The 26,496-nt window shown below is 42.3% G+C and overlaps 1 protein-coding gene across 2 annotated transcripts; it reads left to right on the forward strand.

The window, feature by feature from the left end:
• Positions 1 to 425: 425 nt before the first annotated feature.
• On the forward strand, positions 426 to 20,524 carry TMEM45A (transmembrane protein 45A). Of its 2 annotated transcripts, none has more exons than XM_053386195.1 (6): positions 426 to 692; positions 11,683 to 11,875; positions 13,472 to 13,684; positions 15,343 to 15,527; positions 17,392 to 17,537; positions 19,000 to 20,524. In XM_053386195.1, exons 2-6 carry the CDS (start codon positions 11,689 to 11,691, stop codon positions 19,091 to 19,093), a joined length of 825 nt encoding a protein of 274 aa, XP_053242170.1. In that variant the 5' UTR covers positions 426 to 692; positions 11,683 to 11,688; the 3' UTR covers positions 19,094 to 20,524. The 2 variants fall into 2 exon arrangements, with proteins under 2 accessions (XP_053242170.1, XP_053242169.1); XM_053386194.1 differs by having other exon boundaries at positions 427 to 692; positions 11,680 to 11,875.
• Positions 20,525 to 26,496: the final 5,972 nt, after the last annotated feature.

Genomic DNA, 26,496 nt, shown 5'->3' on the forward strand with positions numbered 1-26,496 from the left:
AGGAAATAAATGGCTGTTCTTCTGGGACTCCCAAAAGTGCCCACAACGAGGGAGGAGGGAGAGAACATCTTCGCTTGACTCTTGGTAGGAGAGCATCCCTCGTCTTCTCCTCACAAGGCAGTAGTCTTCCGCGATTCCCAGTCGGGCCAGTGGGCGCCAGTTGTGCCCATCTCGCCTGTGGGACAGTCTCTCCCCTTCCCTGCCTTTGGCACCTCCCCTCGGTGCCACATCACTGCAGCCCCTGAGGCAGTGCCCCTCTTACCCCAGCAGAGGGCGGCTGCAGGGAGGCGGGGAACTCTCTCGCAGACGGACGTCTCCTCCAGCCCATCCGCAGGCGAGAGGGGGTAGAAGGAGCCAATGGGACGCGGCTGGGGAGGCGGGCGCGGAGGAGAGAGGGAGAAGGCGCCGGCTTGATTGCCCCAGCGGCGCCACTGGCCCGAAGAGGCGCATCTCTGCGCAGCGGGAGGAGGCGGGATGGGAGCGGGGAGGAGCCGCCGCGCGGGTGCATCTTTCCCGGACGACGATCGCCTCCAGCCTTTCGTAGCTGCTGCTGAGGAGGGATGAGGTCACCCACACGTCCGCATCCCTGAAAGTCGCCGGAGCGCCGCGGGTTAAATGATTCTCAGAAGTTCCCAATTGGGACAATAAGGATCATTTTGCAAAAAAAGTTGCAAAGAAGCAGACCAAGTTCGGTAAGCCTTAGTCCTTGTAATTGCGTGGTTCTCCCTCCCCCGTTTCCACAGATTTGAGGGACTGGATCTCTCCCGTCTGCTCCGGAGTGGATCTCTCCCGTCTGCTCGCTGCCCGATCCTGAGCACGTTCACGCCGCAAAAGTCTCCCTTCTTGAGTTTAGCGCTACTCGGGCAGTTCTGCGCTTACCTGGGAATAACTGGATTCCCATGGAGTTCTGAGTAGGAAAAGCATTTATATATGATTTGCAGCGACGTCGACGCACGTCTTTGAGCATCTCTCGCTGGAAACTTTCCGCTCAAGCCTTTCTCACATTCTAGCGGGACGTTCTCCTGCGCAAGTCCCGTCGGAATGAATGTTAAACGCCTTTCTCGCACCCTGGGCGCAGTTTGTTGGGGACTGTGCAGGAGAACTTCCCGCCGGCTGCTGTCTTTTTCTCTGTGGCTCCTGGAAAGTCGACTCCCTTCCCCGCTACACCGGAGTTTGCGGAATCAAGGGAGAGTGGTGTATAGAATAGTTTTTTCATATTTGCTGTTATTTGGCCTGCCTTCTATTCTTTATATATTGTGGGGCTTGGTGGGAAACACTCAGTGTGCCTAAATAAATAGGGAAACTTGTTAAAGAGTAACTAACGTGTTTTAGTTGCGCCTTTGCCTTCAAGACCAGTATGGGGTTTTTTTTTCAACAACAACAACAAGGATGTGATCTAACCATATTATATATATATATAAACACATTTCATTATTCTGGTAGCAGTGCAGATATTTTCAGCATGAGTCAAGTGTTGATGGCAACTAATCTATGTGTAAATACAATACAGCATGTCACAAAATATTAGATACAGGTCTATAGCTTGCTTGTTCCTTTATATGCTAGCCTGGGTTGTTATGACACACAGGAATGCTCCCAAGAGTAATTGGAAACACCTTTTTCTGATTGAAAATATGAACCCAAAATATTATCACCCCAACAATAGGATATTTCAGCATAGTTTTTTTTGTTACTGTTATTAAATCTTAACCTATAAAGCATGCTTTCTATATCAAAGGTGATTCTGCAAACCAATGTTTCCCCTTATGAAGTTCATAAAAGTCATGGAAGTCGAGAAAAGCTGCTACGACTTAGTTCCCTAAGACAGAATCGTCCCTGCCGCAGCCATGCTGCCCAATATGATTCAGATATTTCAGGTGGTAGAGAAAATGGTGAACAAAGTCTGTAACATGAAAGATGGCTGTCTAATTCAAGGGATAAATTAATGCAAGTACTAAGTAATGTAGACCTTCTGGGTCATGTCCTCGTTATCTACACCAGCCCCTAAGGAATGCTGTTGCATATTTTACTGTGGTGAATAATAGAATTGTGGAAGGGATCTTTCAGTTCATCTGCTCCAGGTGTGGGCAGCTGCAAAATGGTGGCTTGGGGGTGTAGCCAGGATTTATGTTGTGGGTGCAGGATTTATGTTGGGGTGTGTGCGCAGAACCAAGCTAACTGCAATGTGATTGTTCAGTTAGTAAAGTATTTTTATTTATTTACTTGATTGGGGTGGGCAGCTGCTTTGGGGTGACATGCAAAATCTACCCCAGAGTTTCTGCAGATCAGGGATTCTTAAAGCTTTTCAGCATGTGTGTAGGGGGCCATTTTGTTGTTGCCATTGTTAAACTAATGGGAATCCGAAACCCCTTGCCAATCTACTGAAAACTCCTGAGATATCACCAATTGTTGTAGATTTGTCTTCTGCCTGGCCCATGCCTAGCTGAACCAATCCTCTGCTTAAGGCAGGTTCAACAAGACAGGATATGCTACTGGGCAATGCAAGGGGCTTTTTATTCTCTCTTCAAGTTCTGGAACAGATTAAAGAAGTTCTTATTAACTAAGCCCATTTATCATCTCCAATACAAGGACACCCCCCCTCCCATGATGCAGCTCTCCAGCAATAATGCGCCACATGCTACAATTCTCCCTTTTGGGGGCACCGAGTCTCTTACTCCAATCTAGATTTCTCTAGACAGCGCTGAAGGGAATGGGGATACCGTAGTTTGCTTCAGTTGCAGGCTAGTACTTCATACCCAGCAGAGTTCCATGTGGTAGAAGAGGAAGAATGAGGTGATGGCTCTGTGAAAGTCAAATTTCCCCAAGAAGTCAAACCTTCCCGTTGCCTTTTTCAAGAGAGTCATTACATGCCTCTCATGTGTTGATATTTGGTTACCTTAGGTCTTACTCCTCTGTCACCAGAGGCACATGTGGCTCCTGTCAAGCAACCCAGCCTCTTGCAAATTTCAACATTTGTTTAAAAAGCTTGCAATGTGCCTCCTTCCAGTGTATCTGGTTAGTGTGCATGTGCAGACTATCGTTTTCTACCTTTGCAACAGCAATGAAACAACAGAAATTGCCAACAGTGGAATCTTAAGCAAGGTAACCCTGCAAAGAAAAAGAAAGAACCGGGGTGGATTTGATTGAAATCAAATTGATTTAAATCATGATTTAAATCACTAGTCAGTAAGACTTGATTTAAATCATTTTTTTTACAGAAAGACTCATACTTGCTAGTATAATGTTAATATTTACAACCAGATGAAGGTTTCATTTTTGGAATAATAAATTTTCAGACTAGCTTTTACAATTATATCAAAAATTATTGATTTGGTTATACTATTAGAAATACGTAGACAGATAATTATGAAATGATTGCTTATATTTGGACAACTTTTCTGCTGTACTTAATTGGAAGGAGAAAAATAATCATTTCCTTAATAACAATTTAAACCATTTATTTAACTAAAACAATAACATTATAGCATATGTATCCATGTTTGTTAACTGATGTGGTTAAACGATTTTTTTTTAAAAAAACACACACCTTAGACTGAGTTTTAGCACACAAGAAAAAGTTAAAACAAATTTTTATTCCCTGATGAATAGCCTTTGGACTATAATGTAACTTAAATAGAAAACTATCTTTAGAAAGATTTTTCCTCCAAAAGCATTTTATTTTAAAAATCCAATTTAAATCCAAAAAATCCGATTTAAATAAAAAAAAATCATTTTTTTTTAAATAACACTGGTCAACAACAAATTTGTTGTCTGCATTTTTTCAGTTGATTTAGGATGAATCTGATGCGCTGAATCCAAAAATCACATTGGTTTTGCTCAATCAGGTCAAGTTTTTGAGCTATGGCCACTTGTCTTTTTTTACGTTTTTGTTCACATGTACGCTTGTGTGGAGCATTTTAGAAGAAGTTGGTAGGGGTAAAATGCCATGTCGAATAATTGTTTTGAATGGAAATGATTATTTTAATGACAAGAAGTATTCAGGTCTGATAGTTCTGGGTGATTATGTCGAAAATGGATCAGTTTGAAGTCATAAAACCTCGAAATCTTCCATAAATTGGTGTGGCTGGGATCAACAGAAAGAACCGGAGCAGCCTCAAGTATCCTGATCTTCAATCTGTTACGAAAAAGGAGCAATGCAGAAGCGAGCTCCAGGTGGCTGGAATGGTAAACAGGAAACTGATGTTATTGGAATGTACCGTGGGAACAAGAGACAGTGTACTGAGCACCGGATGTTAGCTCAGAGTGTCACATGACCCTGTACTGGAAGTACATGGGTGGAGTAATTCTCTCTCTGCAGTTGGAATCAGAGTGTACAGACATGTTTTCTCTGTACTGCTGAACGACAGAAATAAAGACATGTAGATGTATTTCTGTCTGTCTCATTCCCCCCCCTGGCTATGGGAGGGGGAGGAGTGGTGTGTTCTTTTCACGTTTGAAAAGGATCGCCGAAGAGACCTCCCTTGATCTTGCTGGGAGTCGCAGACAGGAGGTCACAAGGATTCAAGCCGGGCACCTGGAGGGTGGCCAAATTCCTCAGAGCTAAACTGGCTCTGCTGGCTTGAATCCGACACAATCAGCACGTCGTCCTGTAGCTCATTGTGATGAAATTCCAGTGCCTATCTTCGGAGAACTTCCTGACATTAGTGACGAAGATGCCTCCAGTGTTGAAGGACATGAAGAAGAAGAAGTGGTTCTTGAAGATGATGCTCCACATCCATTTTCCCAAAAGGAGTTGAATGATCTAGTTCGCGACCTCAGCTTGTCAAAGGACTCTGCCGAACTGTTGGCATCCAGATTGAAGGAAAAAAACCTCCTCTCTGACAGTGCTCGCATCAGCTTCTTCCGCAACAGGCATCAAGAGTACCTCCGTTTTTTCTTGGAAGAGAAGGACTTGGTGTACTGTGCCGATATTGTGCAGCTTCTGCTCAAGCTTGGAGTGCCACAGTACGAACCCAAAGACTGGAGACTGTTCATTGACAGCAGCAAGCGATCACTGAAATGTGTTCTGCTACACAACGGCAACCAGTTTGCCTCTATACCCCTGGCTCACTCGAGTACACTGAAGGAGAACTATGAAGGGGTGAAGTATGTGCTGGAGAAAATTGGTTATGATCAGCATAAGTGGTTTATTTGTGTTGACCTGAAGATGGTGAACTTTTTGTTGGGACAACAGTCTGGCTTCACCAAGTACCCATGTTCTCTGTGCATGTGGGATAGTAGGGACCGTGCTCAGCATTACACGAAGAAGGACTGGCCTGTGCAGGAGGAATTGGTGCCTTGCAAAAAAAGGAACGTCATCAACGACCCTCTGGTGGACAGAGACAGAATACTCTTCCCACTGCTGCACATCAAGCTCGGCTTAATCAAGCAGTTCACCAAGGCTCTGGATAAGGATGGTGACTGCTTCACTTACTTGTGCCAGGCTTTTCCAGGATTGACCATGGAGAAGTTGAAAGCTGGCATCTTTGACGGTCCTCAGATCCGTCAGCTCATCAGAGATCCAGAGTTCGGAAACTCAATGAACGAAGTGGAACTGGAAGTGTGGAAGGCATTTGTTCTGGTAGTGAAGAACTTTCTTGGCAACAAAGGCCAGAAACTACGCAGAACTTGTCAACAACATGCTGACTGCTTTCAGAAACCTGGGCTGCAACATGAGCGTCAAGATGCACTACCTATTTTCACATATGGACCGGTTTCCTGAGAACCTGGGTTCAATGAGTGACGAGCAGGGGGAGAGATTCCATCAGGACATGAAAGAGATGGAGACCAGGTATCAGGGTCGCTGGGACGCAGTCATGATGGCTGACTACTGTTGGACTCTGAAGAGAGACCTCCCTGCCTCTGTGCATTCCAGGAGTTCCAAGAAACGGAAGTTCAAGCCCTGAAGTTTGAAAAATGGTGAAGCAACATGCAATTTACGTGTACTTACCTTTATCAATGCCCACCATTCAGTTTACAGTAAACCTGACCTGATGGAGAGAAACGGGTGCCATTTCCTGATTCAGCAGTGCAAAAATACCCTAAATCAGTTGTAGAAATCTAGACAACATTCAAAAAGTAAAAAATTGTTACCCAGTGTTTTGTCCGCCCTGGAAAGAGCATTGAAACTCATTTCCACAAGCAGTGTGCACACAAGTGGAGGTTAATGAAATAAAACAAATAGTTCTCTTTAACTGCTGACCAGTAATAATAATAATAATAATAATAATAATAATAATAATAATAATAATTTATTTATATCCCACCCATCTGGCTAGGTTTCCCCAGCCACTCTGGGCGGCTTCCAAAAAAGTATTAAAATACAGTAGTCTGTTAAACATTAAAAGCTTCCTTAAAGAGGGCTGCCTTCAGATGTCTTCTAAAAGTCTGGTAGTTGTTGTTCTCTTTGACATCTGGTGGGAGGGTGTTTCACAGGGCAGGTGCCACTACTGAGAAGGCCCTCTGCCTGGTTCCTTGTAACTTGGCGTCACACAATGAGGGACCTGCCAGAAGGCCCTTGGCACTGGACCTAAGTGTCCGGGCAGAACAATGGGGGTAGAGACGCTCCTTCAGGTATACTGGACCGAGGCTATTTAGGGCTTTAAAGGTCAGCACCTGATCTGAGTTCCAGCTCATTCTTTTAACCACTGCCCTACCCCACTTCCTGATTTCAATGAATAGGGATTGTGAAACATTTATGCACAGTGACAAGAGATTGTTCCAGTGTTTGATGTGCCCCTGAGCTTGGAGACAAGTCAAACATTGATAAATATATTTTCCCCAAAATAGTGTATCTTTTTCTCCTAAGAAAAGGTTACTGTAAAATATATGTTTCACAGTAACCTTTTATCAGTGGTGTTAGAAGAAACACACGCACTATTTTTAGATAGTTAACATTTATTTGTCAGAAGACAATATTATTCCATACAATATTTTTCCCCCATTCAGTTTTGGCTCCATATCTAAGAGGAAAGTTATTTCAAAACAAAACAAAACCCCTCATTATTTCTGTTCTACAGTGATTTAACACAGCACATTCTGTTTTTAAAGATGCCTGTACTGTAAGGTTCTGCCAATATTTACAAACCTGCTTGGATAGCCAGAAAATGAGAAGGAAAGTCTGAGAGACTTACTGGAGTCATCAGTTCCTTAAAAAGCACTTTTGTTGTCTGCCATTTTGAGTCTGACATCTTCTAAGGTTTACACAGCAGATTGCAAGGTCTTTTAATACCATAAACGAAACTGGCACAGAAAAGGAACAAAGGGCACATATTACACCTTATAACTTGTGCTATCAGTTTGATTCTTCCAGAGACTGGCGACCACAGCATTCCCTTCATATTTCTTGCATACACTTTATCTCCTTCTGGCCCACAAATTTTGGCTGTTTCTGTGCCAGCACCCATTGCAGCCTTTGACACTTTACTTTCTACCTCATTGTTTCTTCTTGCACTGTACAGTACAGGCTGAGGCTTGTGACTTGTATCGGTGGCATGGTGCATAGTAAGAGGACAATTGTGGGGTTCCTTTTTAGGCTGTCCAGTCTGCTGGATATGGGCAGAGGAGGGTCATGGTGATAATGTGAGGCTACCTATTTGATCATCAGTTGTTCAACATTGCATAGATGAGTGTTGAGATGCCCTAATCCAGGTGATCTACCTAACCAGGTGAGAACTGGGGAAAGGGCTCTAGTAGTAGTGGTTCCCTGCTTAATAACAATTTATTTAACTAAAACAATAACATTATAGCATATGTATCCATGTTTGTTAACTGATGTGGTTAAACAATTTTTTTTATTAAAAAAAACTTAGACTGAGTTTTAGCACACATGAAACAGTTAAAACAAATCCTTATTTCCTGATGAATAGCCTTTGGACTATAATGTAACTTAAATAGAAAACTATCTTTAGAAAGATTTTTTTCTCCAAAAGCATTTTATTTTAAAATTCTGATTTAAATAAAAAAAATCTGATTTAAATTTTTTAAAAATCCATTTTTTTGGATTATTATTATTTTTAAAATCATTTATTTTTATCCACCCTGCTCCCTTCTGAGTAGACACATATAGGACTGCGCTGCATGGCTGCAATGTTCTGCACATGTATCTGGAAGTTAGCCACACACTTAGACTTACTTTCGAGTAAACATGCCTAGGATTACACCAACAGTCTTTTTGGGAGCAGGAAAAGCATGAACGTTGATCTTGTGATTTGTGCATGTTTATAAGCAAAATGGAATTTGTCTCAACATTTTTACCAGGTTCTTATTGCTTCTTGAGCCCCATGTTTTTGTTTACTAAACATTGCAATAATGTGCTGTTGTTTGTTTGAATTCATTGTAACTGCAATCATTATTATTTATTATGGTTGCTAATTGCCTTGGTGATATCTCAAAGCAACTTGCAAGATGCTTAAAGCACAGAATGACTTATCAAATATTTAACATCCAAATGCCATTGAACAGGCACAAAAATAAAACGTCAAAATGACTAAAGGTGTTCATCATTCATAACTGCTTCCTGAATACAAGCTGTTTGTAGGCTCAGTATACATCAACTGGCTGCCTTTGATGTGTTGGCACAGGGGACAGCTTTCCTGCCTAGTCTGTGCACCTGCAGTGCCTATTGTGACGAAGAATAAATTCAATGGCATTCAGAAAGATCAAAAACCAAGGGAAGGAGAGCTAGCTAACAGAAAGAAAAGAAAAACATTGCTACATATAAAGACAACAGTAGTACAGTCAAACCTCAGATCCTGAACATCTCCATTTTGGAACGTTTCGGCTCCCAAATGCTGAAAACCCAGAAGTAAGTGTTCCAGTATTTGAACATTTTTCGGAAGCTGAACGTCCGACGCGGCTTCTGCTTGAGTGCAGGAAGCTTCTGCGACCAATCAGAAGCTGTGCCTCGGTTGTTGAACATTTCGGAAGCCAAACTGGCTTCTGGAACGAATTATGTTCAACAACCGAGGTTTGACGGTATATCAATCATGCGGACAGGCTTTGAAGTGTTCCCATTTCAACTTTCAAATAAATGCCATTTGTGACTCAGGGATGGGGAACCTCAGACTCGGGAGTCAAATGCAACCTCTGTGTGGCCCTCAAAATTCCCCAAGCCTCACAAACTTTCATGAGTCACACCCCTCAACTGTCCTGCTTTGCACCTTCGTTGAGTGTTTTTTGCCTAGCTGGAATGTGTCCTTGAATGCTAATAATGCCTCTTCCTTGGCTGGAGAGAGAATAGAGAAAGGTATGTGAAAGTGAAGAAACCAACATGTTGCCTACTTTTTGTGGCCTACTTTTGCCTCTGACCATGTCCACCTCTGGCATGTGATGGGAGGGCGTCCCAACTGGAATGTGGGAACATGCACATCTTTTGGAGCTGAACATGCACACACATATATTTAAGATTTTTAGCTTACCGCTTCCCCAATGGGAAGGGGAAAACTCAAGTAAACAAATCAGTGTTTACTCTAGTTTAACTAGTTTCCTTCCAGCCTTCTTCAGCTAACACCTGGACCCAAAGACCAGCTCAAACAGAGAGGCCTCATACACCTTCTGAAAAGTGTGCTAGGTTGGACTTCCACAAATGTAGAGAGGAATTGGTAAATGGGGTTTGCAGCATATGCAGCTGAGCGTTTCAGGTTTTTGGAAGTAGGAATTTCCTTTCCTCAAGTAAAATGGTGCCTGTTAGTTTTATGTTGTTGACGTTTCTGTGGTTATCACAAGGTGAACGTATATAAAATGGCTGTGGCGTCACCACAGCAAATATACCCTTTCAATTTAATCTTGGTTATAGTGAGGTTATACTTGGTTATACTTTGAACTTGGTTATACTTTGAACTTTGTTACTAATCTCCCCACTCTCCCTGCTTCAGATAAATCTGCAAATGTGTTCCTGGGCTAAAATAGTAAACTAACAGGGATGTATTTATATTTTTTGCTATTCTGGGTATTTACTGACAGGAAGAAGAAGAAAAGCCTGGCCATTCAAAGCAAACCTAGATGTGAACCTTACAGAGTGTATGTTGGGTATGACTATTCAAGCCTGACCAAAGAAAATATTTGTTAAGGAGAAGGAATATATATCCTACATCAGCTGCCGCCCCCCCAAATTAATCAAAATCAATGCAAATCTGAGGTTTTGCCCCCCCTATTAAAAGCCTGCCCCCCAACAATAATCCTAGCTACACCCATGCTCAGGAGGGAGACTTATAGAAGGTTGGGGAACTGACAGAAAGTACTACTTTGTTTCAGAACCAAAGCTTTAAGACCTAAGCTGTAACACCTCAGTGTTTATTTTAAGGAACAGAAGCAAATATAAGTTGCACATTTATCATCTTGTTTAGAAGCCTGTAGCTACCACTGAATTTTACATATATATGCTTCTTGAAATAATTCCATCTCCTGGTGCATCTCTTGTTTTATTAACATTGTTGTAAAATAAAATCTTTTTCTTGTTTAACTTCCCCATGTCTCCAAGTGGAAACGTTTTCTTTAAAAGAAGCAAAAATTAGCCAGTCGTGAGAGAGGGCATATCTCACCAATACAGTCACAATTGTTTTTCAGTAGAGAAATTTGAATCAGGGTGGTGAATCAGCTGCTGTTTTGTTCCGCCGTAAAATAAATATTTATTTGCTTAGCTTTTCTTTTTTGCATGTTGCCTCTAAATATTGCCTCTTTGGCCTACCAGCAACTTTGCTGTGGGCGCTGCCTTTTCATAGGGACAATTGGTCCAACTATCAGGGTCAAGGGTAAATAGCTAGCGGCCATAAAGCAATAAAAGCGAAAATATGCTGATTTTGAGCCTGACAATCTTCGTTAAAGATTAACACTCAACCCGCATGTTCACAGACACTTTAATTGCATTTACTTTCCATTTAACAAGCCATTTCCATGTTGTAACAATTTTCAAGGACCTGCTCAGCTCATTAGAAGCTTTAGGCTGCAGTCCAAAACACAGTTAGAGAACATGGGGGGGAGGAGCTTAATGGAGCTGGAGGGGGGGGCACCACAGCATCCACAGCCCTGCTGCTTATAGCAGCTGAAGGTGGTGGGGCAGGCAAATAGCTGCACCAGCCTAGGGCTTTCTGTAGGCCAGTTGAGACTGACAGGGGCTCTGGCTATGAAAATAAAATACAAAACCGAGCCTGGTACAAAGGGAATTTGGATCGCAGCATTGAGGAGGGGTTGAAAGGAATCTGGAATCAGACTGTTTCAATGAGAAGTGCATATGTACATATCTTTTCATACAAGCTGAGATTCCTGCATTGCAGGGGGTTGGAGTAGATCACCCTTGGGTTCCCTTCCAACTCTACAATTCTATTATTCTAAGGGTGGAGAACCTGTGGCTTTCCAGGTGTTCTAGTACTTGCAGCCTAGCACTGGTTATGCTGACTTGGGCTGGTGAGAGTAGGAGACCCAGCCGCATCTGGTTCCCCACCCCTGCTCTAAAGGAGAGCTCAGATCTTCCAAGCATTATAACACTAGGCTCTCCATCATCTCCAAGGCTGCATCTGTCCAACATAATGAGGATCCACGTGACAAGCAAATGTTGTAAAGCCACCTCCTGCAGGAATATGTTTATATGCAGACTGAAACTTAGATTAGAGCTACAAGTAATGGGTTTCTCCCAGGAACGCTTTGCTAAAGAACACTCTTTCATCGTGTCTTTTTGTGCAGTAGGAAAAGATGGCAAATTTTAAAGGTCATGCACTTCCTGGGAGTTTCTTCCTTATCTTTGGCCTGTGGTGGTCTGTGAAATATCCACTGAAGTACCTCTGTCGAAGGAAAAAGAACGCTTCCATTGGTTCCAAGGCAGGATTTCATCGCTTAGAAATAGCAGAAGGCATAGCCAAAGCCTCCTTTGCCCTTATTGGTAAGTTGGTTTTCTTTAGCATTTAAAAATGGTTAGGATTGAGGATGTTTGGGTCTTCATGAATAACAATACAAACCATGATTATTTTTGAAACAATATGCATTAATGGTAAAACAAATTGTAGTGTGGATTCTGTCTGTCATTGAATGGGAGAAGGGTCACAGCTCAGTGGCAGAACATCTTTTTTCTGTGTAGAAGGTCCCATGTTCAAAGTGAGCCTCCCTGGGGAGACCACTCCATGAGTGGAGGGCTTCCACAGAAATGGCCCACCCTCATATTTCTGCCCACCAGACCCCACATGGAGGAGGTACACAAAGAAAGGCTTTGTATGATGATGACACTGTGACAGGATGCTGTCAGTGGCTCCTGGCTGGTTGCCCAGGAAACTATAAAGACAAGGAAAAGTTTCTTACAGTCTTTATTGCAAACTCTACAGAGAGAGGCTATAGAACCCAGCCTCTTGGATAATGGCATTGTCCCAAGTGAATCTCCACCCCCGGTCTCTCCCACTTTCTCATTCGTCATTCTCATTGCCTCCTCTACGGGTGCCGCTAAGTGCCCTCTTTCTTCGAGCTCTTCTCCTACTTTTAAGGCTCGCTGGGTTCTGGGAGATGGACAGTCAGGAATGCTTTCTAGTGACAACGTGTCAGCCTACTTCTGCTTTGGCTCTCCCATGATTTCCCAACTTTCTCCCTCATCTGCCTCTGAGCTGTGACCTCCCACAAACCCCTGTTGTAAATCTATATTGTCTTCCTCTTCCTTCTCCCTGGATGAGGTCTCCACCATTCCTCCTCTGCCCAGTCTCTGGGTCGGTTTATATGATGGTCCTTGAGGTATTACGGTCCTGAGCTATTTAAGGTTTTATAGGTCAAAACCAACACTTTAAATTGAACCTGGATACTAATTGGCAGCCAATGCAGTTGGGTCAAGATTGGTGTAATGTGCTCAAACTGTCTTCCCCTGGTGAGCAACCTGGTCACTGAATTCTGTACCAGTTTCTGAACTGCCTTTATCATGATGCAATAATCTAACCTGGAAATTACCACACCATAGACAACTGATGTTAGGCTATCCCTGTCCAGATAGGGGTGTAGCTGGGCCACCAGCCGAAGCTGATGGAAGGCACCTTTTGCTACCAAGGGCACCTGACCCTCAAACAACAGCAGTGGATCCATTCTGTGTACCCATTCCTTCAGGAGGAGTGGAACCCCATCAAGAGCAGGCAGCACCCCATCCATCCAGTCTAGGGAACCACCCACCAACAGTGCCCCAGTCTTGTGGATTGAGCTTCAAGTTCATTGGCTCTCAACCAGTCCATTACCGGGATGGTGTCAAGTTTCCTTTTGGGGTTCATAGCTGTGGTTCCAGATGCTTAATAGTGCTAAAGAAAGAAGATATGAAATGGAGTTGTGGGCAGTAGCATTGACTAGACCAAGAGGTATGCGTAAAGGACTGACCTGAATTTTCAGCTCTTGCAAAATAAGCAAGGAGAAAGGCTGCCATTACCACAGTGATGCTAAAAGGCTTTAACTAGTCTTTAATCAAGCAATTGAATAAGAAGGTTGTTGACACAGTCTGCCATTGTTTCACACACAGGTATGATCGCCGAGCAGTTTGTTCCTGATGGGCCACATCTGAAGTTATACAATTATGAAGAGAAACAATGGGATCACCTAATGAACTGGCAGCATGCAACCATGTATCTTTTCTATGGCATCTCAGGGATGGTAGACATTGTGGTGCACAGCACTAATGTGTTACCAGTAGCCTTGGACAGGTTGATGCTTTCGATTGCTGTTTTTGTGGAAGGTGAGTTGACTGTATCATACTGTTAATGGAGGAAAATCTTTTCTGAACTCTTAACACAAAAATGAGAAGATGAAAGGTTATCAATTAGCACAGCACTTGCCAACCTGGTACCCTCCAGATGTGTTGGTCTGCAACACCCAATAAACCTGCTTTGCCCCAGGTTGGTAAAAGCTGCATTAGAAAAAGCACATCATATAGTTATGTATGAAAGGGTGCGACAAAGAGAGGCTGAAGGAAAGGTCAAGAATGAGAATTAATGGAGCTGAATAATGAACTTTCTATCTTTACGTATTAGGCAGACTAAGGGCAGGATAGAAGAGTTAAAAATTTGGGGTTTGAAGTAGGGTTAAAGGCTCCTTATATTTAAGTTAATTTAGCAGACATCATGGTGTGTATGTATACTGCGATCCCAGACATAACACACTTATTGATGAGTGTGGCTCTCTGCTTTGAGATAACAATATGTTTAGAACAGAAGCATGGACTTTAGGGTTGCCATATTTCCAAAATATATTTCCAAAAAATAGGAAAGCACATATATGTACATGCATTTTCATTTATGAAATGAAAATACCTCAGCATTTAATGTAAATTGTGTCTACAAATATAATAAGAACAAAACCTTTGGGGGGACACAACCAATATTTTTGTCCACATTTTATCAATCTGTTTGGTGCTGGTGTTCTGTAAGCTGCCTTGTGATGAGTCTTGCCCTGAAAAGCAGAGTATAAATCTTTCAGCAAATAAATAGAGGGAAAATGTGTACATCAAAACTTTCATAGTGGGGTTCACGTTCGTACTTCCCCCTACTCCTGCCATAACTTGGGGTTTGGGGGTGTCGAGCATATGGAGGGAAGATTTAATTTTTTTCCTCTCTTGCCCAAGTCCTGATAAAAATCGCTTCCCCACTGGACTGCTTTGCTCTGTGTTGCAAGTTAAAATAGTCCCCAACACCTATTATTAGTTACAGAGAGGGAGCATGAACCTGACATGGTTGCTAATTAGTATCCCATCTAGTTTCTATTTTGGGACACGGGTGGTGCTGTGGGTTAAACCACAGAGCCTAGGGCTTGCCGATCAGAAGGTCGGCCGTTCGAATCCCCGTGACGGGGTGAGCTCCCGTTGCTCGTTCCCAGCTCCTGCCAACCTAGCAGTTCGAAAGCACGTCAAAGTGCAAGTAGATAAATAGGCACCGCTCTGGCAGGAAGGTAAACGGCGTTTCCGTGTGCTGCTCTGGTTCGCCAGAAGTGGCTTAGTCATGCTGGCCACATGATCCGGAAGCTGTACGCCAGCTCCCTTGGCCAATAAAGCGAGATGAGCGCCGCAACTCCAGAGTCGGCCACGACTGGACCTAATGGTCAGGGGTCCCTTTACCTTTTACCTTTACATTTTACTAAGTTTCTATTTTGGCCCTTAGCACCGCAGACTTGGGGAGTCCTCAGCTATCTCCCCTCTAGTATCCAAGGGAGGTGGGATATTGGATTCTCCCTACTGAAATTCTAATTAGCTGAGCACTTCTTGACTTTTCTAAAATAATGCATGCATATACACATAGGTTACTTGAAACAAAACCAAAATATTACGGTTTGTAACAGAAATTTTGTTCAGTAAATTAGTACATGAAGCAAAAGTAGACCCTCTCATTTCTTTGTTACCAGGATTTTTATTTTATTTCCACATCCACGGGCGACCTATGTTAGATTACCATGTTCATCAGTTACTTGTAGTGGCCGTCTTTGGAGGAGCTGCTTGCATCTTCTTGGAGGTCTTCTTCCGTGGCGTCATTGTCCTTGAGATGTTCCGAACAAGTCTTTGTATACTGCAGGGGAGCTGGTTCTGGCAGGTGAGCGAGTCTATGTTTCCTGCCTTCGTAATCAGTTAATTCCCAGGAAAACTTTGATTTCAGGCCTAGCAGCAGCCAGCAGTATCCTTAGGGAGCTGATACCATTGCCCTGCCACCCATATTCTGGTGTTTCTCTAATTACCAGGCAGTCACCATTGAAATTGGAGCTGGTTATGTCACTCTGGGGCTTTGTGCTTTATTACATTGATGGCTGCCTGGTACTCAACAGAGGGAGGCTGCCACCACCTTCCTCTTCATTCATCATCTTCTGCCTTCACAGGAAAGCCTGCTTTCTCATGCCTGCATTCAACAGAAACGTACTTAACTATTGCATTTATATCCCACCTTTTCTCCAAGGAGCTCAAGGAGGTCCACATGGTTTCCCCCCTCCTCATTTAATCCTCACAGCAACCCTTGTGAGGTTAGTTGGGCTGAGAGACAGTGGGTGGCCCAAGGTTACCCAGTGAGCTTCACCGCTGTGGAGATTTGAACTGGAGTCTCTCAGGTCCTGGTCCAAGACTCTAACCACTACACCATGCCTCTGAGTCAGAGGAGGATTCAGACCACCCAACCCAATAGGGATCCTATCAATCAGGTCCCATGCCTGGTCCACTCTGCAACAGGGATCTGGCCTATCTGAGATACTTGTGGGGAGAAAATGAAAGGCTGTAAAACGACACTCTTGGGGGAGCAGCCCGGAAGATGAGATTGAAAAATGGGAGGGCTGGTCCTTAGATGGATAAGTTTGGAGCTGTTCATTTGTCTTTCAAATACTGCACTGCAGATCAGACAGCTGCATTGTTTGTAACCAACCATTTCTCCTATTGAATAGAGGTGGCACAACAATGTACTCATTCTGGCAAACTTTCATATTTCTGGGATGGATTATATCTTGCCCCATTATTGAAGCCACTATTGCTTCAAAGCTCAGGGCAAGGGAGTTAAATGAAACTCTGAACTCTACTGTTTTGTAAATCTTCTGTGTTTAGCTTTGTACATGCCACTTTGTCCGTAGGCGCAGTTCTGTTGTTTGAGAATATATATTACGACAAGGAAAACATCTAGGTAAAAAAGAGAAAAGGTGCAGAGTTTCTTTGACAGATGGAAGAGTTCACAACAGCAGAATAAGTTTCAGAAGGGAAGGCAGCTCTCCCATTTGCAGTGCTTTCCATAAATAAGCTTAAATACATGTACCTTGGGTTACATACGCTTCAGGTTACAGACTCCGCTAACCCAGAAATAGTACCTTGGGTTAAGAAATTTGCTTCAGAATGAGAACAGAAATCATGCTCCAGCGGTGCGGTGGCAGCGGGAGGCCTTTTTAGCTAAAGTGCTGCTTCAGGTTAAGAACAGTTTCAGGTTAAGAACGGACCTCCAGAACGAATTAAGTACTTAACCCGAGGTACCACTGTAAATATGTTCAGTACCATAGAAGAATTCACCAATGCATTCTCTTCTCCAGGGTGTTCCTCTGTAGATTTGGGATTGAGACTTATCTTCTTTTACTTCTGCTTGTAAATTTATATTTAAGAAGCATTTCAAAAATGTAACTGTGAAGTTACTTTCTTTGGGCTGGCGTTATTATAAAAATATAAGTGTGTGTCTTACATCTTTCAAAATATAGACCAATGATGCATCGTTTTATAAAAATTCTCTTTAAAATCATAACACAATGTGAATTTTAACCCTTTAGTCCACATAAACTCTCACTGTTCCATCTGTATATTATAACCAATTTTGTTTGCCCATTTAATCATGCATTCTTTAATTAGTTCTTCTTCTGTTTCAAATTTCAACAAAACTTTATACATTTTTGCAATAACATATCCATCATCTGCCACATGTTCTTTTTTTGACACCACAGATTGGATTTGTACTTTATCCTCCAAGTGGGGGTCCAGAATGGAACCAAACGGACCACAATAATATCATGTTCATCACCATGTGCTATTGCTGGCATTATGCATTTGCACTTCTAATTATGGCTTTGAATTACACCGTAATCAGCTGGTAAGTAAATTCCGAAGAGCTTCATTTAACTTGCCACTAAATGCTAGAATGTTGTTCAACATAACAAAACTCTCAGCTACGCAAAATTGGCTACTCCAGTTCTGGAGGAATGTGAAACTGCAATGGCCTCCATATGTCAGCCTGCAACCATTAGCACAATCCAAGTGGGCTTTGCTGTTTTCTCACAACCTCGCTAGGAAATAAGCAAAGTTCCTCCGTGTCATTTATGTAGCAGTGAACAATGTGCATTTCTTTTTCTTCTGAAAGAGGTAGCTGCCTGTTGAACTCTGTGAGGCTCTTTCCTGTAGTCTGTCTCTTCTCAAAGTTTAAGATCAGGGAAGATGCATGAATGTTTTGCTCATGGGTCTATTTGAAATGCCAGCACCCAGCCCTAGATATATGGTTGGGTCCAGAGAAATGCCATTGAAAAGGATAGGCAGAGTCGTGCTCCTCACTGGCCCTCAGGTCAGTTGTGTCACTACTGCCTACCAGGAGGTAGAGGGTGAGGGATGAGGTCAGAATGGCAGAAATGGACCAGCAGGAGCACATGCATCCTAGCCTCACAACCCCCTCCCCCTCCCACTCTGCACCCTGTAAGCAGTAGTGACACAACTGACTAGAGATCAGGTGATTTCCAGCACCCATCACATTGCTGGAGGGTTATTTTCCTGCCTCTGCCAAGGGTTGAGGGACTCTGCTGAATGGTGCAGGTTGTGGTACAGGGGATTGAGGAGGGGATAGCCGACGATTGTGTAGAGGCACCATCCATGAGCACTTTAAAGTGTGACAAAGCGTTGGTAAATTGACTTGGGGTATACATTCGTACTATGGTAATCCCATATAAAATAGGCAGCTCCCCACTTGATTCCTACCCGGCTTAGAATATATGACAGGGACTTTGCAATTCATGTGCAAAGCACAAATATATATAAACAACTAAGGTAAGATTGTCAACTTCAATTAAAAATTATACGAAATGAAACATTTATTTTATTTTAATGAAAATTTCCAGTCTCTGATGTCACCAGATTACATTGGCTCACACCACAGGGAGAAAAGTCATTTAGTAATCAGCTGAGTGCCCTGGATGAGCTGATAATGGGGTTATTAACTATTTTACACAAATATCTTAAAAAGAGCAAAGCTATATGTGAGTGTTTCAGCAGTGCCCTCTCTGCATGGACATAGATGATTTTGGGATGGATTTTGCTTTAAATGACCCTCAAATACTGTTGAAGGCAGCTCATTCATTTGTGCACTTGAGAAAACTCTTCTATATTTTAGAATAGTTGGATCCTGTAGCTATATATGACACTTTATCAGGATATATAATTGGAAAACAGTTAAACCAGGAATATAAGTTTCTCATTCAGAGGATGTTGTTTGATATCAAATAGGTGTTGATTTCCTGACACTTAACTGGGTGAACATGTAGCCCAAATGGTTCTGCTTTGTTTTCCAGGATAGTTCGCACAAAACTAAAACAAACTCCATCCATGGAAATTGGATTATTGAAAACATCTGAGCGAGATCAGGAATCAGAAGATGAGATCTAATTCAGCACAAATGTTTTCTTAAGGTTTAGCACCTATTCTTTCCATTTCTGACTTGTAATGGCATTGTTTATCACATCATTAAGACTCTGCATTAATTTATGAAACTTCCATTAGTGCATTGTTTATCCTTTGCTTGAAGTAGAAAGAGAATGTTTTGCTAATGAATAGGCTGGGGTGACATTGTCATGTGCAAATCAATCCAGACCATTATTATGGGGCTATTCTTTCATTGCTCTTGGGTAAACTGGGAGATTTCCACACGTGGCAATCAAATGCAACCCTGCCGTTGCATAAAACTGATTGTATACATCTTAAAACCAATCCAGTCATAAAATGTGCACATCTATTTTTAACTATAAAGAATAATTTGTTGTCTGTCCAAAGTGTATCTTGCAAATTTATATTTTTCAAAGTTATTGCTTTGTTTATTATTATTTATTATCGAGTACGATCTAATTGCATTACAAATCTTGTGCAAAAAAAAAGTTAGTGTTGTGACTTAGGACACAATGGTATTCTTGAAATGGTGGATGATTGTAAGCACTATGTTAGACTTGTTACTTACCTTGCAGCAGAGTCCATTTATATAAATAAGGCATATATGTCTGCTGTATATCTTAGAGCCTTTGCTCTGAATTTACTCAGTGTGTAGTAGAGTTGGGTGAGAGGGTTCAAATCCCCACTTGACCATGAAACTTGACCACACCTTGGAAAAGTCATTATGTCTCTGTGAGGCATGGGGAATATGAGGCCCTCCAGATGTTGTTGCACTCCATCTCCCATCAGCCACAGACAGCAAGGCCAATCAATGATCATGTAGGATGGGAGTTGTAGTCCAGCAACCTCTGTATAGCCACAGGTTCCCTATCCCTATACTCAAAGCAAACAGTGATTACTGTTTGGGAGAGGGCTATGGCTGTGCTACCTCCCTCACTTGCAGATACCTCTTCCTGGAAGTAGTACTCATTCCTTTTGAGTTTGCTTACTGGGAAAGCACCATTTAGAAGTATCCTTATTTGTGCCACGTTACTCAGTATGAAGCTATACTCAGGAAATACCCTATGACATAGCGTGCCTTTTAGCTTTCTTGTCAGTAAGTATATTATCGGCTGGGAATAGCGTATGTGGGACATAAAATGGCAAGTGTGTCTAGCAGATTTAATAGGATGTACATATGTTCTGTTTGGGAAATCCAACTTTAAATGACTCCTCTACCAATGGACAAGAGCATTTTGATTTCTACTTCATATGCACTTTCTAAACACCAAAAGTTATTGTTACAGCAATCTTTTGGTAGAGAAGAAGAAGAATTCTGTTTATCAAGTAATCAATGAAGGATCCTTCAGGCTAGTGCAGCTACTTAAAATTATGAATAATAACTTGGTTTTAAATGTTGAAATAAATTGTTCCAGTTTACTTTGAAACAAGCAACATTTGTAGTCTGGATTGTTTTTTTACCCTTTCGTTGAGTTCCATTGTTAGTCCACTTGTACTAAGGTTCTGGACATTTATCTATCCTTCAGCCAGGTCCTTAAAATGGAGAGCCTCTGTTTTCAATGGGTATTTACTACCAAATATATGTGCATAGGATTTCAGCATTAGATGCAGTGAAGTAAACTGCAAATTATGATTTTTATTTGAGGTGTGCAGATGCAATTATGAGAATGGCTTGAGTCCACACACAGGTGGCTTAAGTCTTCTGCTTTTCATATGTATATCCCTGTTACTCATCCACAGCAGTGAACAATGAGAAAATGTTTCCATGCTGTGTGTTTTGGCCCTTCAAAAACTATGTCTCCATCTTCCACAACCTTTTTCCATGTGGGGATAGCAGGTCTGTCTGTATCTATGCTCATGTGACTTACACAGGAAGATTGCAAGAGCAAACATTACCTGACCTTAGTTATCTTGAGCACAATGGAGCCTTGCTTTTTGGGTGTGTGGGAGAAGAGTTCTATCTTAATTTGGTGGGTTTCTTTGGGTTTCTTTTTAAAAATGTTATTATTATTATTATCATCATAGAGTTTGAAGGGACCCTGATTTCTCGTCCAACCCCTTCAATGCAGGAATCTCAACCAAAAAAATCTCCAAGCAACTTACATTTAAAAAAATAAACATTCATACATTATGCCTTTTTAAAAAATCACAGCATTAACATTCTCATTCAAAGACCACAAATCATATAGACAGTGCTTTTTTTCCTATTAAAAAATGTTTAGGGGGTACTCTCATTTTGACTCAATAAAAACCACCATTTTATTGTTCAAATCGGGGAAAATAAATACAGTAAAGTGACGAAAGTACAAAGAACATGCATTGCACCAGGAAAGGAAATGAAGCCGCCATCGGAGGTGGTAATAACGAAACTGACCAATCACCGTGCTAGATTCCAACTCCTACTTCACACATGAAATGCTTGATTCCATCTGAGACTCGGGAAACACTGTGACAGAAAATGAGGCTGCCATCAGGAGTAGCAATGGAACTGACAATTCAACATGCTAGAGAAGAAACTAAATAAGAATAATTTTTTAAAAAGTTTCTTCTCCCATTAGATTCACAAAATGTTTAGGGGTATGCGTACCCCTACGCCCCCCCCAAGCACTGCATATAGATATGCAGATGTACAAACACCTGCTCCTCAATAACAGCCACTCACCAAAAACATCCATACCACATATGAGAAATCACCCACCTAAAAATAAAAATCTGATAAGAAGCTTCCAAAACAGCAGTGACTGGATGTATAATGATTTCCTTTTATGTACTGGATTTTCTGTGGTAAGAGGAAATCCAGATTAAATATTAAAGCACCATAGCTAAAGGCCCACTTCTTCAGATACACTTTTCAGAATTTTAATGATGTCAACATTCATGTTCTTAGTATTTTTAGTGCAAGCTGATAACAAGCCACATCATGCTAGGAGAAAACCAGTGATTGCGTCTTCATCCAAAGCTTGATCAGTCTTAATATATTTGTGGCCAACTTATTTGGCAGACCACTTTAACTGCCATAGCCTTTGAAATATACTTGGAGTTGCGTAGTGATTTCATGCTCTTTATTGCAGCTCGTGAAACAGTGAGTGAATTTCCCCCAAAACCTCTGGCTTTATATACATTATTTACACAATGGGTCCCATCTGATTGGCTGATTCTGCTTCCCTCCTGGAGCCTGATTGGGCTGCTCCCGCAGGCCAATCAGTTGTTACATTCTGGGATCCTTCCTGCCTAATAGGCTGATCGACATCCTCCTGGGGCCTGATTGGGCTGCTCCTGCAGGTTGTTGCATTCTAGGATCCTACCTGCCTATTGTTCTAGGATCCAAGCTTAGTACAAAACACCCTTCTTCAAAGAATCATGGGAATGGTGGTTCATTGAAATACTGAGAATTCTCAGAGGTTCTCCCATTCCCTCTGAACTACAACCAAAGTTTTCTGGGAAGATGGGATGGCTGTTAAAACTAATGTTTTAGAGAAGCTACACCCTTGCATCCCTCCAGATATTACAACTTCCATTGGCCACAAGCTAACATGACCAATGAACGAAGTTGTAGTCCAACAGCACTTTGAGTGTTATAGATTCTCCATCCCTGCCTTGATGGATCTATGTGGTTTCCAGTGTGGGAACATCTTGCAGATAGGGAGCTCCATATTCATAATTCAAGACATAGACAAATTCAAGGAGGAGAGGGCTATTGATGGCTCCTAGCCATGATGGCTGTGTTCTGTCTCCATGGTGGGAGGGAGACAGTAATGTTTCTGAATACCAGTTGCTGGAATTCAGCTTTTCTGCTCAAATACCCACATGCAGGTTTCTTATGGGCTTCTGTGAGAACAGGATGTTGGACTAGATGGGTTGTTGACCCGATCCAGTGGGCTTTTCCTATGTTCTTACATGTTCCCAAGCCATTTTAATTGGGGTTCCATTGTGTATGGAAGCCCCAGGAAGGAAAAAAGCTGCGTTTGAATGTGGCTCATCTGTCCTTCCAATTCAGTGCCTTCAAATTTCTTGGAAAAGGCTCTCTGGCTAAAGCAATGCTTTTAAGACCATTGGCCCCACCTCCCCAGCACAACTGGCTAACAAAAATGAGCATTAAGTGCGTTTAGTATGAAGCTTGCTGTTAATGAATGAAAAGGTAAATGTTATTGCAGGGATTCTATTACCTTAATGCTTTTCCATAGCACTAAATGTCTTGCTTCTGAAAGCACTTTCTTGCAGTTTCCAAGTTTTCAAGGGTGGAGCGGGCAGTCTTCTACTAGCTGTGAAATCAAACCTAGTCTTAATACAGGCATTAATATTTGATGTGGAACTTGAACCTCCGGATTTAGAAAATAAATGTACTGGTGAAAGTAATTATGGCATGCCTGTCCTAAACACATTTACTTAGAGCATGAGTGAGATACAGATCGAATTGGGGGCAAGAATGGATCCCTCCATAAGCATGGAAGCACACCAATGGTTTTGTTATAGCATATGACTTGTTATCAGTTTACAGTAAAATGCAGACAACATTCTTGTTTCTGTTATTAACTGACTGATAAGAACAGCTGAAAAAGTGGGCTTTTAATTATGACTCACCTAATGGCCCTTGGATGTTGTTGCTCTCCATCTCCTATCATCTCCATTCAGCATAGCCAGTGGTCAAAGATGATGGGATTTGTAGTCCAACAACATTTGGAGGCCCACAGAATCACCACCCCTGACTCAACAAACAAACAAACAAACAAACAAACAAGGCAGGCCAGAGTGTTTTCTAATAAATTTATTGTGGCACAATCTTCCATAGATTAGAACCCACAGATCAGATACATGAGGCGTCACCCTCTATTATTTCTCTCTCTCTCTCTCTCTCTCTCTCTCTCTCTCTCTCTCTCTCTCTGAGTGTGTGTGTGTGTGTGTTACATATAGAGACAAAGAGAGAATGGAACTAAATGGCCATGAAATGGGGGGGGGGGAATCTCTGAAAATTCTTTTTAAAGTAATGGGATTGTGCAGCCCACCACTAACTGGGAATAACGCTAATGTCCTAGCTTTGTTTCTGAAGAAGTGAACTATGGTTCACAAAAGATGGTGCCCACAATAAATACGTTGTTCTTTATGGTGCCACAAATTTAAAAAAAAAAATTTTTTTTGCTGTTTTTGCTGCAGAAGTTTTCTGCCCTGGAAGCTGATTTCACAACAACACAAACCCTGAGAAATGGGTTTATAACAACATAATAAAATTTGGGCTTGTCATATGTATATTATTGTTGAGAGAGAGCGAGATGATGGGGCACTTGTAAATCTTCATTTGTGTTGGCTGTGCTCAAGTCTGGGATGTATGGAGTGTAAGGGAGGGGTAGTACTTCTGGTGGGTGACACGCCATGTTCCTGCTGGGGTAGTTTGGTGCCCACTCAGCTCTCACCTGTGCTCCTAGAAACTGTCAGCATGTGACAGCAGCCACACCCCAGGAAATGGCTTCAACTGGCTGGCTAAACAAGATGAGGGTAGCTGATGGGTCTCAACCCCTTAGTGAATTAGAGACTTCCTCTGCATGTGAAGACAGGTTCTAGCAGACGAGACCAATAGTGGGTCCAACGGTCAAGAAAGTGGTTTCTGCACATGCTGTAGAAGGAAGTGAGGGGCTCATGTGGCTTGTCACCTTGGGAAGGTAGCCCATCCAGGAGAAGGAAAACTCTGATCCTAAACCTCTGCTGCCTTGCAGGATGTCTTTGAGACAAAAAAAGGCTAAAGCATAAACCCTACACAAATCTGGAATAGAGTTCCTAAGACAGTTGGATGGTGCCTTGTACGCCTCCTTCCAGCCAAGCTGATGCCAAGTATATCACTCTGCTTTCCTTTGGACTACGCCAGCAAGACCAAGACTTGGGCAGCCTTGACCACCAATGTTTAAGAAGGCGGTTACTGCAGGAGCTGTAGAGGGAAACGCAAGGCAGATGGGGCTCATCAACCTAGGAAAGTCATCCATCTAGGATAAGAAAACTCTGATCCTAAACCTCTGCCACCCTGTGGCTATACTCATTCATGAGAAAGGCAATGTCTGTTAAATGTGACATCAAATTTCTTCACCAGCCCCGCTCACTGTATTTGTATACAATCAGGTCTACAGCAGGCATGCTGCTACTTGTGAAATCACAATGCCACAAAATAGACAAGAAGGCATTGCCTATTGAAGCCTTCATCTGAAAGCTTGTAAACTACAGTATATTGCTGTAATAACTATATATCCATGTGTACACACACAACACATTTCTGGCATAAGAATATATTTCCCAATGCAGCAAGAGGGGTCACTGTGCATCAACATATGCCCATGCAATGGTCTTCATGGTGCCTCACTTTCCCAAATGATGGGTGCTGTCACACCACGCACACTGAATAAATGTGGAGCTTGTGTCCCAGGAACAGAAATGTAGGATCCAGCCAAATCTCTAAGTCGCTTATGCACACCCATGAAAAACATTAAGCGCTGGAATGTGAATATTTTGTCAGTTTTAAACTATGTTGCATTATACACTCAGTCCAAAGTTCTCAGTCTGAGATGTGATAAGAAATACTACATATCAACAGGGTTCAAATAACTGGCACTAAATAACTGGCAAATAAAAGCAAGCCACTTCCTCCTTTTGTCACTGTGCTTAGTGCTGTAATAAGGTGCTTTTGTTGCTGTTCGTTCTTGGGAAACCACTTCCCACTCATTCACACCCATGGGTGTAGAAAGAGGGGAGTGGGGGGGGCAAGTAAATAAATAAAAATACTTAACTAAATGTAGAAAGATTTTGACAGATTTTTCTGAGCACTTGGGGTCAAAAGAAAGTAATTTTAAAAAAACCAATGCTGGGCAGAGCCAGATGGACGACAATGACAGGTGGGTGTCTTGCCCCCACAACATATATTCTGGCTACACCGATCCTCACACTATTTGTTCATTCCCTCACATGCACAACAATTATCTCTCCGTGCTTTCGTTTTCTCTTTCTCACACACCTCATCTTTCTATTCATATTTATACACAAGGTGGGGAGGAGAATGCTAAAGAAGGGAGGCTGCAGGCTGTATGGACCAATGGTCTGATGTGATTTGGGCTGCTTTCTATATTCCTGTTCGGTTAGTGGAGATTGGTGTAGTAAAAGATGGGCCACAGCCATGAAGAACACACACTTGCCATTTGCTACATGCACAAGTCTGTTCCCCACATATTGGCTGTTGCCTGCATCAGACGCACAACGCATGCAGGGAAGAGCTGGCTGAGCATGCCTGGTAGGGATTGCTTTCCTTTTATTCCTTCACTGATAAGGCTGTGTACATACTTCTGTTTACTCTGCACCCAGTGCGCTCACAGCACTGGTGTGGACAGACAGCAGGTGACTTGGAGGCACATCCAACCGTACTGTGGTTTCCG

Source organism: Podarcis raffonei, chromosome 4, assembly GCF_027172205.1.
Source record: "Podarcis raffonei isolate rPodRaf1 chromosome 4, rPodRaf1.pri, whole genome shotgun sequence".
NCBI classification, from domain to species: Eukaryota; Metazoa; Chordata; class Lepidosauria; order Squamata; family Lacertidae; genus Podarcis; species Podarcis raffonei.

Excerpts from the sequence above, each read along its gene's own strand:
- TMEM45A (XM_053386195.1), top strand. The coding sequence starts at position 11,689 with ATGGCAAATTTTAAAGGTCATGCACTTCCTGGGAGTTTCTTCCTTATC. Across the intron at positions 11,876-13,471 it reads AGCCTCCTTTGCCCTTATTG|GTATGATCGCCGAGCAGTTT; the intron begins GTAAGTTGGTTT and ends TTTCACACACAG. Across the intron at positions 13,685-15,342 it reads GATTGCTGTTTTTGTGGAAG|GATTTTTATTTTATTTCCAC; the intron begins GTGAGTTGACTG and ends CTTTGTTACCAG.